This window comes from Mizuhopecten yessoensis, unplaced genomic scaffold, assembly GCF_002113885.1.
Source record: "Mizuhopecten yessoensis strain PY_sf001 unplaced genomic scaffold, ASM211388v2 scaffold3015, whole genome shotgun sequence".
Lineage (NCBI taxonomy): Eukaryota > Metazoa > Mollusca > Bivalvia > Pectinida > Pectinidae > Mizuhopecten > Mizuhopecten yessoensis.
In genome coordinates, this window is record NW_018404833.1 from 156,738 (window position 1) to 174,793 (window position 18,056).

The window sequence follows — 18,056 nt, forward strand, 5'->3', positions numbered from 1 at the left end:
AAATACACTGTATCTAGTTTCGATAAGCCATTGAGCAAAAACGCTTGTTTTCCACATGCCAATGCTTAATCAGGATTTCTGAACGATGAAACATTATTCCCACTTCCGTCAGCAACAGAGCACGTATGTAACTTACACGTGTAATGCGCTTGGTCACGACATCTGTTTCGAGAGACTGGCGGATTTGTCTATTTTACCCCCGGCTGGTAACCGTATGTTGGTACACGATTTCGGAATTATTGCAGAATTACCATCACGTGGTAGAAAAGAAAACAACTACATATACTACATGTAGGAATTTATAGTTATGAACACTAATAAGAGCCGTATACAAGAATTAAAAAAAGAAACTACATATACATTTTCTAACGCCATGTACTTGCACAGAAGATATCTGCAAATACTCTCAATTTATATTAAGAAATAGAAACATTTACACATTTAACAAATAAGGGAGGTTCATGGATGCAGTTCTGTCAATAAATGGAAAATGGAAATTAAAATATGTCATTTTGAAGAAAACGTGCATTTTTTAATCATATCATATCTTTATAAAGAGCATATAATAATCACCATTACCTACCCCACCATTTCATACAAAGATATGATAAGTGCATCATGCATATGGTTGTTTAGCCTGAGTTTCTTCTGTCCCTGACACCAGTTAAGACATGTTGACAGATAGATGTCTGGTGTAGGGGCCGCCCCCACACCAGACATTTATCTGTCAAGTCTGGTGTCAGGGCCAGAGGAAACTTGGATAGTCCGTTTGATTTTCCTGTGTTTATCGTCCTTTTAACTGCTAAATTATTTTTTGAAGGAGATGCCATGTGTGTATTGTTTTATGTGTGCCTCTTTGAGATGGAATGGATTCAATGCTTAGTTTATAGTGCTGTACACTGTACCCAACAAAATACCATGCCGAAACCACCAAGCACAGTATTCCACTCGTTAACAGTTTTTCTTACAACGGATAAACTAGTCTTTAGCAGGGAAGAACGGCTAACATTTTAACGAATCCGATATGCCCGGGTCTGAGGACAGAAGAATTTAACATTTTTTTTTTTGCCACGGAAAGTTCAACACTAAGACCAGAAGTGAGATATTGCAAAGTAAGGCGCTAGGAAATGAAATAAAGAGGAAGTAGAAAAGAGATCAAAATAGAAATGAGTATAGCAGATTCATTTTGGTCGTTTTTGTGTCCAAACGCAGATAGTGCAAAAGCAAATTCCCAATTGTGTAGGTAGTTTCCACATCAGTCGCCTCTTACGAACCAAGCTGTGAATAACAGCAGGTATATTAAAATTATATCGTATCATGTCTGTGTATACATCTGACGTTTCAGATTGCAATAGTGCGTTTACATCTGGATATATATCACCAGGGCTGTAAATTTCAATATCTACCCATAGATGTCGTTCCATCACAATATAGGTAGAGGTTGGTGTGTGTGTGGTGCTGTTTAATAGATTTGCATCATTGCTTCTCGACAATGGCGGACAAAACGAAGCAAAGGACGGAATATTGACGTCACGTTACCAAAAGATTGGAATGACAATAAAATGTTAGAAACCCATTCTTGTTTTAATTTGCCGATAACAAACGAAGAGTTCCGTCTAAACTGGCAACCTGTATAATACGACACCTTCCATTAAATCAGATTGTGAAATACTGGACCTTGTATATCAAACCTGATTCGGTAACTGAGTATGTGGCCCAGATTCACAAATTATAAAACAAATTGCTGGATAGAAGTTATCAGCGAGATAACTATCGACTGTTGGTGAAATTATCGCGACTATACAAACACAAATTGATGTAGGGGAGGTAACTCGTATAAGACGAACAGAAACCGACCAGCATTGGCTATAATCAATAGGTCACATCAGTGCTGAACCTTAATTGGACAGTTGTGTGCGAAAAGACAAGTACTACCTTTGATGTTTATAACCCTTGTAATTTATTTGATTTCACGTTTTAAAAAAACTGAGCAAGTATTCATTCAACTGCAGCCGCGCTATGATACATATTTCTGAGATAATGCGGGGGTCAACCTTAGAAAATAAAGTCTCATAATGTTCAGACGAGAGCTTGAAATGTTCTCCCATAGACAGTTACTTGAAATATCAATATGAGAAAATAACACCCTTACCCCAAACCTGTCTCCCGTGCTTCGCGTTGAACCCATATCCCCCCACCCGCCTCCCGCCCCACACTCAACCGTTTCCCCCTAACAAGCTGTATCCACCTCTGAGGAAGTGACGTCACCACATTATCCATTTGTCGTAGAGGAGGAGGTCGTTAAAGCTGATGTCAGTGTTACTGACGGGTACACTAAGTTTAACACAGTCCACATTGACGTAACTGTAACCCTCCGGCAACGTGAACGATTCGCGCAGTTTACGTTTCTTCACGTTATAACACTCCACCGTTCTGACGTCACAGTCTTTCTGGAAGCTCTTCCCACCAATTAAATACAAATGTGGTCCTGAAATGAAATTAAACATAGAAATATTAGTTCACTGAGACTCACTAATAAAGGTACATTTTTGTGTATACTGAAGTGCTAGAAGAGAATGTAGGTTTAACGGTTAATTTGATTTAGGACGTGCTGCTGTATGTGTTATAATGTATGTCACAGGAACCTGAGAATTTGTTACAGCTATAAAGTTGATCTTAACCCCCTAAAACATGTAAAATTACTCTCAACACCTTAGGTTAGGTCCAAATATAGCTGTAACAAATTCTCAAGTCCTTGTTATGTATGCGTGTATGTGTACCGGAGACGGCGTATGTTGGTGTATTTGCCCCCTGCGGACCTGATGCCGACTTTATAGTGTATCCGACTGAAATATCATGCCAAACGCACCCGCCATAATCACATTACAACTGGTTAATCAGTTGTTGTGATAACCAGAAAAGCTAAACATTTAGCATGGAATAACAAATACCATTTTTATAGAATTAGGTATGTCACGGATTAGGCGTACAGACCATTGCCTGCCTCACTAGATCAAACGTTAACACTTAGGCCAAAAGTTAAGTATTATTAAGCAAGGCTCTAGACAAAAATATTGTTAGGGAGTGAAGAGAAAATAGACAGATTCCAAACGCTGTGATGGGTGCAGCAGGTTAACTTTGGTCGCCCACAAGCAGAGGGCGAATCCCCAATCCTGAGCAACATACATAATCAGAGTTGGTACAATATGTAACAGTAGGTACAATATTTTCACAATCCCCGAACTGTTAGGGTGAGTTATGTCGATTATACTGTACACAAAAACAGAACTGATCTAAGGCACAGCTGTGTAGCCAAGGCGTGTCTAGACGAGCAAACATGCCCTCGCCCCGACCCCCGTACGTACCGAGCATTATGGCGCCAGCGTTGGCCCGGGGGTTGAAGATGTTGGGGTGGAACACATCCCAGCATGTTTCCCTCCTTGTATCACCCTTACTACGGGTGTTAAAGCTACAGATGGCCGACTCATCCTTCTCTGACCACGTCTCCTGGTCAAATCCGCGACCTTCAAAGGAAAACAGCTGACAGTCACCAGAGGTTCACTCGGTAATCTGACTTAAGTCATACTATGACCAAAGGATAACAGCATCACTACCGCTTTAATAAGCCAATAATATTTTGTATTTACTAGTCATACTCACCCGAGACAACGTAGATATATTTTCCGACGCTGACCATATTATGTTTTTCCCGTTCGTGGGGCAAAATAACGCCTTGTATAGGCTCGTCCCATTCGTTCGCAACGGCGTCGTATACCCTGAAAATAACAGACGTATTGGATATGACCACAGGGACCTGATCATTTGTTACAGTTTAGCCAAGTCTTGACCTAAGCTGATGTGTTTAGATCGACTGTCGGTAAAAAAAAGTTACCCTCAGTGTATGATGGTAAACCAGTATACCATCGTTTTCACCTTAAGTTTAATCTAAATCCCTAAAACGTCTAATAGTACACCGAACACTAATAGTTTTACTCCAAACACAGTTAACATCATTTGAATATATAGTGTATAACAAAAAAATGGCAATTAGCAACAAAACACATGCTATCAGTGGCGAAGATTTTTTTTCTCTGTCTTGATGGTGAGAAGGTTAATAATGAAAACTATCACTGACTTACCAGAAGACGTTAGAACACTGATGTTTAAGGTTGCTGATACCCCCGGAAACGTAAAGGCTGCCGTCATTCACACAAGCGGCGTGGTCGGCCCGGGGGCGGGGCAGACAGTTGATGGCGGTCCAGGTGTTGAGTACCGGGTCATACGACTCGCATAGGTCCGTCACACCACCGCCGTTGATCTCCCCTCCTACGACACCAAACGAGACCAGTATTGATTTAAACATGATTTAAACAGGAATAGATATATTTAAGAACAAGCATATGAGGAGAAAGCTCATCCATATTGAACAATGCTTTAATTATACCTATTAAAGATTATCATATGTTTTTTTTTTTTGATTAATTAAATATGTAAAATTGTCAAGAGGCTGCGCATCTTTGACTGATACATATAACTTTTTTTATTTACTTCCTAAAATATCAGCATGATCACTTCATGTCACATTTTCACCAGTAAAACCACGGAATTAGATTAGTTAGAAATGTTATTTAAGTCCTTGGTAAAACTTACCATTAGGAGTTTAAAAATGGGTTATCAAGCACTTTACGTTTTTTTAAGCGGTATTGACATGAATTTTCTTGTTGTACAGTAATACTCGGATATAAAGCATACAAACATTGTGATATTATGAAGCAACCCGACGGACTGTAGATAAACCAGATGCATATATGCCTTCTTTGTAACAATAAATGAGGGTTCTACTTTCAAAATCCGAGAGTTCTCTTCTTATACCTTGCCTCGCTATGAACAGTCAATGCATACATCATCCGCTACAGTAGTCATAATGTCATACTTTTTATCTTTCTTGGTAATCGAATGAGACGCATAAATAAAAATGAAGCAAGCAAGCTAGACCTCTGTTGCATATCTGTTAGTTGTCTTTCACTTATAAACATTTTCTTCCGGTTGGTAAGTATGGATTATGAAAAGTTCTTTTTGCACAACCAATAAGAGTTTCTATGTGACGTTTCGGTACATACTGGTACGGTATGTACACAGTCACCTTCATCAGACAAATGACCAGTGAAGCGTATGAGTTGTTCACAAAATCGATGTCGATTCGGCTACGCTGTAAGCGTCCTCATTCGTATTTTCTTTAGTGTGATATATCTGTCCGTATGTTTTGGTTAAAAATCCATCTATGATTACGGGAGTGTATCTGCTTTTTCATCATGTATCTAATGTTCTACTGTTTCACACGGAGAATTGACGTCTATAACTTCATTTATCATGTAAGTCATGGCCAATAGACTCACCTGTGACGTAGATACAGCCATTGAGAACGTCGGCGGTGTGCCGACATCTCGCCTCAAGCAAGGATGCTCGGCCGCTCCATCGACCGGAGGCGGGGTCGTAACGCCACGTGTTCGCCCGGTACTGTCCAGACTCCCAATCTTTCCCGCCAATAATGTAGAGACATCCGTCCAGTACAACTGGCCGGAAGCCCACGAGATGTGTTAGCTTGTTGAAGACGATTGAGTTACACTTTGGGAAGATCCGGGTCTTGGTCCATGGATCCACCATAAAGTACTGCACGCGCGGGCTACCGGAAGTCTTGTTGAACAGGAAGATGAAGTCGTAAGACTTCATACCGAGAATTGCGTCGTCCATCTTTTTATATTTGTGATTTTCCTTTTTGAAAATCTGTTCGGGTCATTTAGATAGCTGGAAGACAGAATATAATAAGTACTATAACATGATATACTCGACATAAGGATTAACTGCGGTTGAAAGTGTAGTTTGTGAATCTTTGTATACTTTACATATGTATTGCTAAGAACGACGTACGGAAGAATTGGCGTGCTTTTTTCAGACACGCTTCTTGTGCCTCAACTTAAGATTAAGAGATGGTTTGTTTGTGAATGCATTGGTTATACGTTGTTTTAGCGCCAAAAAAACCCATGTGTGTGTTGCTTTTGATAGGTATTTAGTTGTTTCCGGAAGTGATAGTGCTATTGGTCGGTTGTTTGGTTTCCAGAAATATCCATGTCTGTGTTCCTTTGGGAGACAGTTGGTTCATTTTTTAGTTTGAATTGGACGCAGAGTTTCATTCTGTCACATACAAACCAGTTGGGGGTTAAGAAAATGTAAAGAGAGAAAAAATCAGGACAAAACAAAGCAAATATCAATATTCAAGTAGGTAGAATAAAAGATACCCGAAAATGGATTCATCCCTCTCGAAGTTTTTGGAACGACTCTGGCAGATTATACTTGACATTGATAAAGTTGAGCAATGGAGTGTCACACAATACGCAAGGGGTAAACATTAAAAAATGTTCCACAATTCTATCAAAATCAATATTTAAATTGTGTGAAGTACTGATGATACATAATATCAAAGTACTTATATTTAAAACATATGCTACATCATATACACTTTACATCACAAAGTACTCGATCCAAGTACGGTTTGTGAATTGAATCTTAAAATCATATCAATTATATATGTATATAAACTATACTTAAATCTGCAACACGAAATCAATTCATTATTCAGCAAGGTTCGCACAAAAATGTCGGTGAGCGTCTTGATCAAATTTGGATTTGACCTTCTAGATGTTACGGTGCGGCCATGTGGAGTTCTTAGATTCTGTACGTGTACATCGACTCTCGCGTTTAAATAACGCGAACAATAGGTAACAACATGTGTGCACTTTCTTGTTACTGTTAATTAACTATATATATGGGTATATTTATCAACTATACCTGATAGAAATATTGTCATGTGTCGTTCATTCTCCAACAGGAAGTGGTGTGTGGTTTGTAGCAGGTACTGTTTTACCCGTAATCAGCCCGTGTATATAAAGTATATCAATGTTTAAGTAACCCGTTCCTTTGCGAATACCCAGATTAAATATACATATCTGTATTTACACTGATCTCGACTTTACATGTGATCGTGTTTGTCATTAAACTTCATCTGAAGATCAGTCTTCAAAGTAAATATATGCATTAGTGTTTTCATACTCGTAAACAAATTATTGAAATAAGTTGAATGAAGTTAATCAAATAATGATAAATGACCAACAGAGGAACTAGCCCATCGTTTGATGGTAAGGTCTTGCATACTATACCAGTAACTACCGACTATGTACCCAATGTATTGGGGATACCGAATCTTTTGTTAAGTTTGGGTACCAGTATATAAAATACCAATATATCAAAGACAAACATTATAAGTACGGAACATCATATATTGTACTTACAGCTTCAGGACAGGCGATTGATCACGTCAATATTACATCCTCGTCACAAAACATTTAATAAACGCTTTAATAACTTTGATTAAAAATATCACATTGTACTTTTAATAGTCGTTAAGGTATAGGGTATCGCCTTAACTCGGTAATCTGGTACCCGTGAACATAGCGTTAATCGGTGTTTAGTTTCGGGAGCAAGTAAGTGTAGATTATAAGTTAATTACTGGTACAGTGTGTATACTATTCTGTAAGCCAGGCGATCGCGGAAAGTTCTTTAAGCTTAAAATGCGCCGTTCAAAAACAAAATGTCATATAAGATGTATATTATATTTATATATTAAAATAGCACTACGCGTTGACAAATTAGTGTGTACATGTGTAATACACAGAAAGTTGAATGTAGCTGACTGATCTTTACAATATATAAAACCATTGAAGAGTTTATATATATATATATAAATCGTATAACTCCAGGTTCGAATTAAGTTTAAATGAATCCATGAAATTGATAGTGATACGCGTTTGAATGGTTAACATGTATATAATTCACTGTGTGTTAAGCGACTCTTGTGACCGGCTGTGTTAACAGTAGTATAATAGAACTAAAGAAATCACACAATAACATGCAAAACTTCAGTGACATCACGAAAGTACAGCTGAATAAGATATCATCATAATCATGTAAAGTACTCAATACCTCCGGACAGTAAAACCTCGTTATATTGACATAACTTGTAAAATGAAAATTTGGCATTATAAAAGGGTTTGGCAATAGATGGAAGGAGACTTGAACATTGAAAAGATAAACATGAGATATGTCGGCGATGATAGCCTTAGCGAGGTAGCAAATGAAATGACGGGCATTGTATCGAGGTTTTACTGTAATTAATATGAGCCAGTAAAATACATTGTCTAATATCAAAACGTTGATCGTTTAATAAGAATATATATGAACATATCGAGATAGAAAAAGTGAGATATTGCAGCCCAGAATGATGATGTGATTTTGTGATATCTCATTGACCGTTCGTTCGACTGTTCAGAATATATTTCTCGACATAAATTAAAGGCTGGGCAGACGAAATGGAGGGGCCTGCTTTATCTCTACGAGAATATTAATTACCTTTGTTTCCCTGTACCAAACACGTTTTTATGAGTAGTTTATGAAATATGCTCTAGGTGCAGAAATATGTACTCATTGACCCCACGTAAACAGTCTCGTTCTTAATCCGGTACATGTGGCAGATGATTTAGCAATCGCCTCAGCACCAAGCAACAACACCATCCTTTCCGTGGGATTCTGTCCGTCGTGTTTTCCCGCGTGCACCAGTCGCCTGCTTGTTGCATGAACTGGCCGGCCTGACGTCATTCACTTTTTCATCTTCAGCGACCGCTTTGTTAGAAAACCTCAAAGTTCACCAGCCCATTATTTATGTCATGACAACGTCGGTACTGAACTAATCCTCTATTCATAAATCGGATAATCTATTCTGATACTAATCAAATGTTCTTCCTGAATGTGTTAGGTGGTACAGTTATGATACAAAATGTACTTGTCTACTTCTTATGGTATTTGTTTGATGGAGCGTTTGATTATCATCTTTTCCTGTTAGCTAATCCGTTGTCTGTTAAATCAATGCTTAGATTATTAGCTGAATCTGGTGTAAATTGCTTAAGTCAGTTGATATGTGTTTAAAAAGATCAGCACTGAATCTGACACGTAAGTGTAATGCACCGAGTGACCCTCAACACTATGTTCCGGATATTTTTCACGACAGCCGTTTTATTACTATGAATATTAGTAGGTTCATTCAATTTCCGGTACGAGGTAAACAATTTTTTTAAGACAGGTAGGAATTTTGTATTATGTGTATCCTAGGTTAGATATTTACATATTTTTAGAGTGATCTTTTAATGTATGGGCTATTATTTCATTTTAGAAAGCTTTTCAGGATACAATGATACGTCTGTTTACATAAATAAATAGTTTATTTTAATATCTAAGCTTGAAATGACATGGAATATTTTGTGGTTTTCTGAAAGAAACTGTCCATGACCGAGACAAATATCGACGTAAATTCATAACCACTGAACTCAATGTATATGTAAATAAATATTGCGATTGATCATAATTTGATAAGTATCCTCTGGTACAAAAATACATGAAGATAGGACAAAAACCTGTTCACAGGACGAAAACGTACTTGAAAAACTTTAAATCCTGACTATAAATTGGGATATGATATATATCACGTAAACATAGTATTACTACAGGTGTTTAAAATTCTGACTTTAAATTGAGATATATATTATATAAAAAAAAATAACGGTATAAAAAGTACATTTTTTAATTATATACAATGTACCCTATATTTTATATATATATGGTAAATATCTCAGTAAGAATTTCAAACACCTGTGAACAGATTATATATAATAATATATAGCTCGACAACAGGAAAGCACCAAGTAGTACCCGTTATTAGCTCCCCCAAACTCTTTTTTCTAGTTATTATCACAACATCAAATATGTAAACATGCATGACTCTGTGAAGGATTGAAATTAAAGACATAAAAAATAAATCTGATGAATTCTAGATCTACAATGTAGAGGATTCTTCCCATTTCAGAGTCATACAAATAGTTTGGGAATAAAAACACTTGACTGTTATACTTTGTAATACAATGCAAGTTAATGCAGCATATATCAAAGCATGATGATTTCTTCCATAATTTCTTAACATTTTTCAAGCCCAATCTAAATTAAGTCAAATCCGAACTGCACAGACATCTATCTGTCAGAATGTCTTAAACTAGTGATGGAGCCAGAGGAAACTCAAGCTAATTGTTATTTGATAATAAATTTGACACTTTGATTCTAGTCAATTTATATTTCTTGTACATAATCAAGGATAATGTAAGTTTAAGGGATAAGACTTGTATTCTACAAATGACATGTAGGCAATTTCATTTTGATGATATACCCAGATCATTCTATTTGCCATAAGTTTTACAAACATGCAATATAACTATACAGACAGATGTTTTTGTATCTCATTTATTTTGGGTGTTGTGCTTCATTCATTGATACTTGTTTAAATTTGAATTCAATTTTACTCATGTTAATTATGATAAGAAATGTTTTGGCTAGTATATATATTATGTTGGAAGAGGCAAATATAGCATATGCATGTTAATTATATAATAAACCAGACTGAGAAAAACACTGAATTATCAATATAATTTCTTTATCCATTTAATTTTTAGGTGTTACTTGAAATGACAGTGACTGATCCACTTTCCTGTGGTTAGTATCGATGATGATACACCTCTGTAGTCATGTAGCATGCGTGAAGTGCCAGCTGAGATATCGCCTTTCTACTCCAGTTATCTGTGATTTGTAATGGAACGGACTAGGGTGTGACACATCATGGCAACATGTATGGGCGAGGTGTTCACCTGGTCCCTCAGAAACCAGACAGCTTTGCCAGGTAATTATAAGGCATCTCATTTATACACTTGTATAAAACAGGGTTACGTGTGGCCTAAAAGTAGGTTTCATTCATTTAGATGTTGTATTTTTAAATTATGAAAAGAAATATAATCATAGAACTGAAAACAAATTGACACTTAACTCACTTTCAAGTAAGTCCATTCAGTAATTAATAAGTGAAGCTGTTGGTTTTCGTAGAAATACACAAGCCTTCCATTGTACTACTGGTATGATATGATAAAGAAGGACCAAAAACAGAACAAATTTAAAAAGAAGTTCAACAGATACTATATATGATGTTTGACAATAAAACAGGTCTAGTTGGATTTTAAATTTGGAAATAAAATGACTACCAGCCAATGTCAAACACTGGCATCCTGAATTTGTGAAGGAATTATTATCAGAACCAAATACTAATCATCATTATCTGAGCATTGAGCAAGAATCTTTAGCTAANCCCCACTCACTAAAAGCAAACCTGCCTTTATCTTTCACTAATGTTGTATTGTATTGTAATGATACTTTGTTGTTACAGATGATGTTGTTGGTATCCATACCTACCATGACAAAACACAAGCTGGTAAGTTGTTTACAGGCTCCATACACTTTCACATGTCAAATAATGCCTCCAGCTTATTAATCAGGATGACTCAAATATTGCATGTTTTGGGGATATTACTCATGAAGTATTATCAATTTTTTATGATATGTAGCTTGTTTTCATTTATCTCTGAAAATGACAATAGGATCCAAGAAGAAAATGTATGTAATCCCAACAGTTTTTAAGAAACTGGCAAAACACCAAATGTAACTTGTTGCAGGGGAGGTAAATCTTCAAAATTTTCAGAAAATATTTTCAACACAATTTTTTGAAAAATTGCAGATATTTGAAAACAAAAAAAGATATATCAGGGCTAGAAATTGATTGTGAATACAACTAGTCAATTGGGGTTGTAGTTTATAATTTGTACTAGTGTGTCAATGAACCAATTCCACTAACCCAATATAATTCAACAACATAAGCAATATCAGATGTTGACCAGTCAATCGGGCTAGCTGGTTTTAGAATCCCTAGTCCAGTTGGAGATTTCACAAATCACAGACTATCAGGCTACCATTATTGTCTAGCCCTGTATTTCAATATATCTTTTAAAAAGAGTTCATTTCAATTTTTATAAAATATTTGAATTCTTAAAGCGTATATATCAAGTTTAAAAATTCTTGGAAGTGAAAATGATTTGTAATGAAATTAAGCAATAATTATTTAAAATAAATACATATACATATGTATGTATAAATATGAAAATAAGATCACTATTGTTATTTTCATAGATAAACAAAGTAAAGTATGTGTCAAGCAATTAATATTCATGATCATGAGTTATCGGGGAGAAAAAAGTGCTTTTCATTACATGTCATTATATCAAAAGATATGTTACAGTTCCTTATTCAGATAGTTTTATGTCCTGAGTGATTTGTATAGAAATATTTGTACCTTTTGTACGTGTTTATTATTAAGTGGTATTTGATGTGTTGCAGCATCCCAGGGCCAGCTGTACCTGGAGGAGAGACAACAGCACTCAGAAGGTATACATTGTTATACATTGTAAAGTTATAGTACAGTATATCTATAATATAATATAGAAATTCATAGATAGATATAAAATTATGTTAATTTATTCTGTCTGATAGGATTTGACAACTCTCTGATTGGCATCTCATTGAAAATACACAATATATTAAGTTGCAAAGCTTTAAAATGTCTTAAAAGATGTTTTCATTTTACTCAGGTTTTTTCAATGTCCGTTCAGTTTAAATTCAAAATTACTGGTGTCGTACACTACAGTACAATATAATATATTTTACATTGTAAGGTTGTAATATTAAATAATATAATACATTGTTATATATTATTATTCATGATACATTAATGTTTCAATATTGAATTGTCGTGGTGTAATATATAACTACATGATATTGATTAAAACAGTTTAAAGGGAAGTAACTCTTCGCACCCCTCTGTCACCCTTGTAAAACACTAGCCATTGCCCATTTCATGGCAATGCGGCTAGGAATAATTTCCTTTTAGCTGTATTGGTAGAGCTTAGGACAAGTAAACCAGCTGCCAAGGGTTTGATCCCTAGTAAAGGCTTTACAAAGATGAATTACCTCCATTACACATCTATTGAAAATAGAATGTGCATCAATTTGAAATTCAAGAAGGAATATACACATTATACAACTAAAACATGTGATTGATTTCACACTGATATAGTCAGTAGACCTAATGGCTCTCCTTTAAATTTCCTTAGGTCAGGACATAGCATGGACACCAAAGAACAAGAGACCAGAGAAGCTACGAGACACGCTGAAGGAGCTAGAGGTATATGTTTCTGGAGAGTTGTGTTGATAACACCGAAACAAATATTTGCATTATAACATATATCTGTCGTAACAACAACTATCCTGATGCTACACTTGTACTCCTCATGTTATAATAACACTAAATTAAAATTACTACATTATAAACTTGAGTGGGTAAAATGTAGTTTTAGATGTGTTAAATAAAATCTGACTGTGGGAATTTCATTTAGATTCCCTATTTCAACTGGATGTCGTATCAAAATGATAAGAGAATGATGATAGAAATTATTTCTGATCTCCCTGTATGGTGGTGTTTATTTGTTGTTAGGACCTGCTGTCACACCACAGACTAGTACATGTCCGATGGAGAAGTCGAAGGATCCTCCAGGTAAAGCCAGACTCCTCATTCTATTTCACAGATTTCTTTGACCATAAATGTTTCTTACTGTAACTTTACCATCTGTACTTACCTTTGTCTACCAATGTGCAGAGTGACCTTGGAATTTATACTACACTGTACTCGGTGACCTTGAATTTAAACTACAATGTGCTGAGTTACCTTGAATTTAAACTACAATGTGCTGAGTGACCTTGAAATGTATACTATAATGTACCGAGTGACCTTCGTATAACCATGTACTGGGTCACCTTGGAATTTATACTACACTGTACAGTGTAACCTTTGAACTTATATAACACTGTACTGGGTGACCTTTTTACTACCAGCTGTACTGATTGACCATTACATTTTGTTGTAGGTTGTCCTGAGTAACTTGGTCAGTGTGACCTATGTTCTGAGTGGACACAGTGGCGACCTTGACAAGATCTTCCTTGACAAATCTATGATGACCAAGGTCAACACAGATGCAGCCTCAGATGGTATGTGTATGTGATACTGAATATTTATTTGAGGTGCCTTTCTGTGCAGGAATGAAATTAAATTTTGAGATGATAAACCACTTTAAACTTAAAAATACATTTCTTCTGATGAATACCTACTGTTATTAAAAGATCACTGTTAAAATGTTACCATATTTTTTACCCCAGAACTACCTTGGTAGACATTATAGAGTGTTTTGTTTGTGTTACAGCGTACCTTTGTGAACAGTTCCTGATTACAGTGTATCCAGACCGTAACAAGCTGGACTACGCCTACTTTGTCAAAAGACCTCCTCTAGGGGAGACAATAAAACGTCTAGAAAAACTCTCTACCTGGGAACCCAAGGTAGGCTAGAAGTCAGTTGGAACCTAAACCAACACGTTTTGTAGGTATTTAAATTGCCTTTTTGAAAGTAATATACAATTTACCTCAAATTATCAGCATTAAAATTTGATTGTAAATAGTTTTTGGAATATTAGGCCTCCGGTCAATGAGTTGTAATTTTAAGATATAAAGGAAAAAGGAAAAAATGTCACTCCAAAAAAAAATTTTTTGCCAATTTTCTACTTGGCATTTTTCTGAAATAGATAAAAAGAAAACTGTTCTAGATAGTTAACACATGGGGTAAAACCTAATGAAAATGATCGGTGTAATGTAGGAATGATTATTGGGAATGCTTATGATTAATTGTCAGTGGTTCCACCAAATGTGACTAAAGGGAAGTAACTCTAGTAACAATATGCTCTATTCTTGTGTCAGATAATTGTAAAGCTTTAGAAATGAACAAAAGTGATCCTAGGTTGAAACTTTTTATTGTTGTTCGCTTGTAACAATGACAATATGACAATAAATATAAAAAGATAACAAATAACAAATAACAAATAAAAACAAGTGTTTCTGAAAGAAGGAAATATTGAGAAATATTTCTGTTTAAATTCACAGTAGCTGCAATGATTGAACACCATCTGGGCCAGTATTCATGAAACCATTCTGATGCTCAAACTCAGATTCTGTACTCAAGTCAAATTGCCATATACTGTTTTAAATATTTCCACTGGAATTTTTACTATGTCACATGATTTAGACAAGTCAGAAGAAAGTTTGTTTAAGCAAAAAGTCAATGCATGAGCATGCACATGATAATGGGGCCCAAGTGTCTGGTAAATTGTGTACAGATGTTCAATTGAGAATGACCTATGATGTACTAATTCTTTAACCACGAAAAATAATTTGTGAACCGCTTTGAGACGAACTAGGACCTACGTTGTGATAAAACGGTACATAAGAACCTCAAACTATCATTATTATTACTATAAGTTGTTTCATGTTTACAAAATTATATTGTTTAAATAATTAAAGCAAATCTATACACAATTGCTAGTGGCTTGTACATATCCCATTATCAGACGACAACATGAGAAGTACTGTGTGTACAACATTCCATATTAGTCTTTTGTAAGAACACTTACAGTAACATACATTATTACTTGTATTGTGTTGGATTTTTACAGGTGTCTCAGGTAGAAATTCCAGGCCCCATCGGAAGACGTCTGGACCGGAAGCTGTCAGTCAACACACGGCAAGATACAGTAAGTCAACACCTCACATCTGTCACCTGATCAGTGATGAGGTCGACGTAGAATAACTTGTACCATGCAGAAACAAACATTGTTGTGGCAATAGACATGTGACTTTTCTATAGAACTTGTTTTCAGTTATCATGGCACATATGATAGTTTAGTTAAGCATTATCCGGTATCATCTTTAAGCAATGTATGCAAAATATGAGTCGATTATTGAGAATGTCATAGGATCATCCCATCAGATTACACAAGTTTTATCAATTACATTGTCATATTAAACAGGTTTTATCAATTACATTGTCATTTTACACAGGTTTTATCAATTACATTGTCATATTACACAGGTTTTATCATTATTGTCATATAACACAGGTTTTATCAATTACATTGGCATATTGGACAGGTGTTATCAATTACATTGTCATATTACACAGGTTTTATCAATTACATTGTCATATTACATAGGTTTTATCAACTACATTGTCATATAACACAAATTTTATCAATTACACCATCAGATAACACAGGTTTTATCAATTAAACTGAGTTACACAGGTTTATAAAAAAATGTCAGTTTTTGCAGGTTTTATCACTTTCATTGTCTGATTACACAGGTTTTATCAATAAAATGTAAGATTACACTGGTTCCATGGAGTAAATTTTTTAACTACTCTTGCACTTTCTAGTCAATATACAACTTGATTACTTTTCTTGGTTTCTTTTCCTTTTTCTTTTTGGAAAGTCCCTCATATCTATAAATAGAATGTTTCACAAGGTCCTCAACAGGGGTGACAGGGAAAACCAGACGTCCCTGTAGGCGGTTCCAGGACTTCATGATTTCGTTGATGTCTGCTCCCTGTATGGGCTGGCCTGCGACTCTACTGCGGTACTCGTAAAGTACCACTTGGTTGTCCACCAGGGGGCCAAGATGACACACACACAAATACATTGTCAGGTCATGGTGACCCATGGAGGCCAGATGTTGGTGAAACAATTTGTGAATAGGGACAGACTGACGCAGGGATAGTAGGAAGCTCACAGCTGCTCGCTTATGATGACTCCTGAACGGAATCCTGATTATTGGGTCTTCAAATTCATCGGTTTTGGGGAAACTGTCACTGTTATATGTGTCATTGCTATAACTACACATTGAGCCTGAGGCTTGATCTTCTGATTTCTCTGACTCGTCTACGACAGAGTCACTGTCCTTGCTGTAGCTACAGTCCTCCGACATCACGGTAGGACTACCAGTTATATCGGAACCCTCCACTGAGTCGTCATCCCGACATGTGATCAAGTCGACACAAGTTGTGATGGATCGGTCTTCTCCGTCAAATTTGACCCCCACTGTTTGGTGTACCTCAAGGTCAACGGGATTACCCAAGACTTCTGATTGGACAAGAATGTCATAAGTTACCTTTCCTAAATTGTTCATGTACATTTTCAACTTATCTGATAGGTCAGTTTCTTCCTGTAACCTTTCAAGGGTAGATAACTCAAGATGAGGTTGATAGGTCATTCTGGAACCAAACTGATGGATGTTTTGACATACAACATTAAGATAGCTTTCCTCACAGGTGTCTAGTTTTCTAACGAGTTCCTTATGAAGCTCGTTTTCACAGGTAGGTACCAGCACAGATACCTTAGGTTTCAAATACAAACTCCTGTCATCAAACATTGCTGCATCCAGGTCTAAAACTTCTTCAAACAGAAGATCAGCAGGTTTTTGGTTAAGTTCGGGAAACACATTTGCGTTTTTCTCTTTCTCTACTTTTTCGTCAACAGCCAGGAGGTCCAGCTGTTGTTGTATGGTGAGGACTGTCAGACATTCAGCCCTGGTCAGCATCTCTATCTCATCCTCGTCACACAGTACAATTCGGGTCTTACCAGGGTCTTTTGGGGGCGGAGCTTTGTCACTGATATGGTACATGGTGAGGTGGGTGTTGCCTGTTCGACCCACTAGTGATGGCAGGTGTCCATTTCAGGTGTATGATCACTGATATGTCCCCTGGTGTTGGTTTTATTGGCCTTCTGCCTGAAACATCAAACATGAACTTCTACACTGACATATTGCCTAATTAGGAGATGGGCAAATTTTTTTCTGGTAAAAAACTACTACAATAAGAATAGTCCATATTAGTAACACTAGGAGGACAGAATACTGAATATATTTGCAGAACAACAATCATCTAAGTTAACGTTAGATACGAAAGGAATATATTCAAAACAGTCTTTCAAAAGTAACCTGCTGAAACATAGATCTACATTTTGCTTTTTAACAGTTGTGTAATGCAGCTGAGCATTACATTGAAATCTTTCAAAGTGGTCGTGAGATTTACGGCTTCTACAAATTGAAATGATTGTACGTTGCATTAATTTAGTAGAGAATAGACCTG

General features: G+C 36.2%; 2 protein-coding genes across 4 annotated transcripts in view; one reads left to right on the forward strand and one right to left on the reverse strand.

Moving 5' to 3' along the window:
• Nucleotides 1-300: 300 nt before the first annotated feature.
• LOC110446833 (kelch-like protein 13) lies at nt 301-7,446 on the reverse strand. Of its 2 annotated transcripts, none has more exons than XM_021492150.1 (6): nt 7,347-7,446; nt 5,397-5,805; nt 4,140-4,326; nt 3,661-3,776; nt 3,366-3,524; nt 301-2,488 (listed from the first exon to the last, which is right to left on the reverse strand). In XM_021492150.1, the coding sequence occupies exons 2-6, from the start codon at nt 5,749-5,751 to the stop codon at nt 2,265-2,267; spliced, it is 1,041 nt and encodes a 346-aa protein (XP_021347825.1). In that variant the 5' UTR covers nt 5,752-5,805; nt 7,347-7,446; the 3' UTR covers nt 301-2,264. The 2 variants fall into 2 exon arrangements, with proteins under 2 accessions (XP_021347825.1, XP_021347826.1); XM_021492151.1 differs by lacking the exon at nt 7,347-7,446 and adding an exon at nt 6,847-6,912.
• A 1,704-nt stretch (nt 7,447-9,150) lies between these two features.
• Nucleotides 9,151-18,056, forward strand: part of LOC110446834 (WD repeat-containing and planar cell polarity effector protein fritz homolog) — a 32,900-nt gene continuing 23,994 nt past the window's right edge. Inside the window, exons 1-9 of one of the 2 annotated variants that reach the window (XM_021492152.1) lie at nt 9,151-9,190; nt 10,608-10,831; nt 11,369-11,413; nt 12,373-12,420; nt 13,146-13,216; nt 13,526-13,585; nt 13,956-14,076; nt 14,289-14,422; nt 15,589-15,666. In XM_021492152.1, the coding sequence (XP_021347827.1) occupies nt 10,771-10,831; nt 11,369-11,413; nt 12,373-12,420; nt 13,146-13,216; nt 13,526-13,585; nt 13,956-14,076; nt 14,289-14,422; nt 15,589-15,666 (618 nt within the window). In that variant the 5' untranslated portion in view covers nt 9,151-9,190; nt 10,608-10,770. The remainder of the gene's footprint in view (nt 9,191-10,607; nt 10,832-11,368; nt 11,414-12,372; nt 12,421-13,145; nt 13,217-13,525; nt 13,586-13,955; nt 14,077-14,288; nt 14,423-15,588; nt 15,667-18,056) is intronic. The other variant, XM_021492153.1, reaches the window with a different exon arrangement.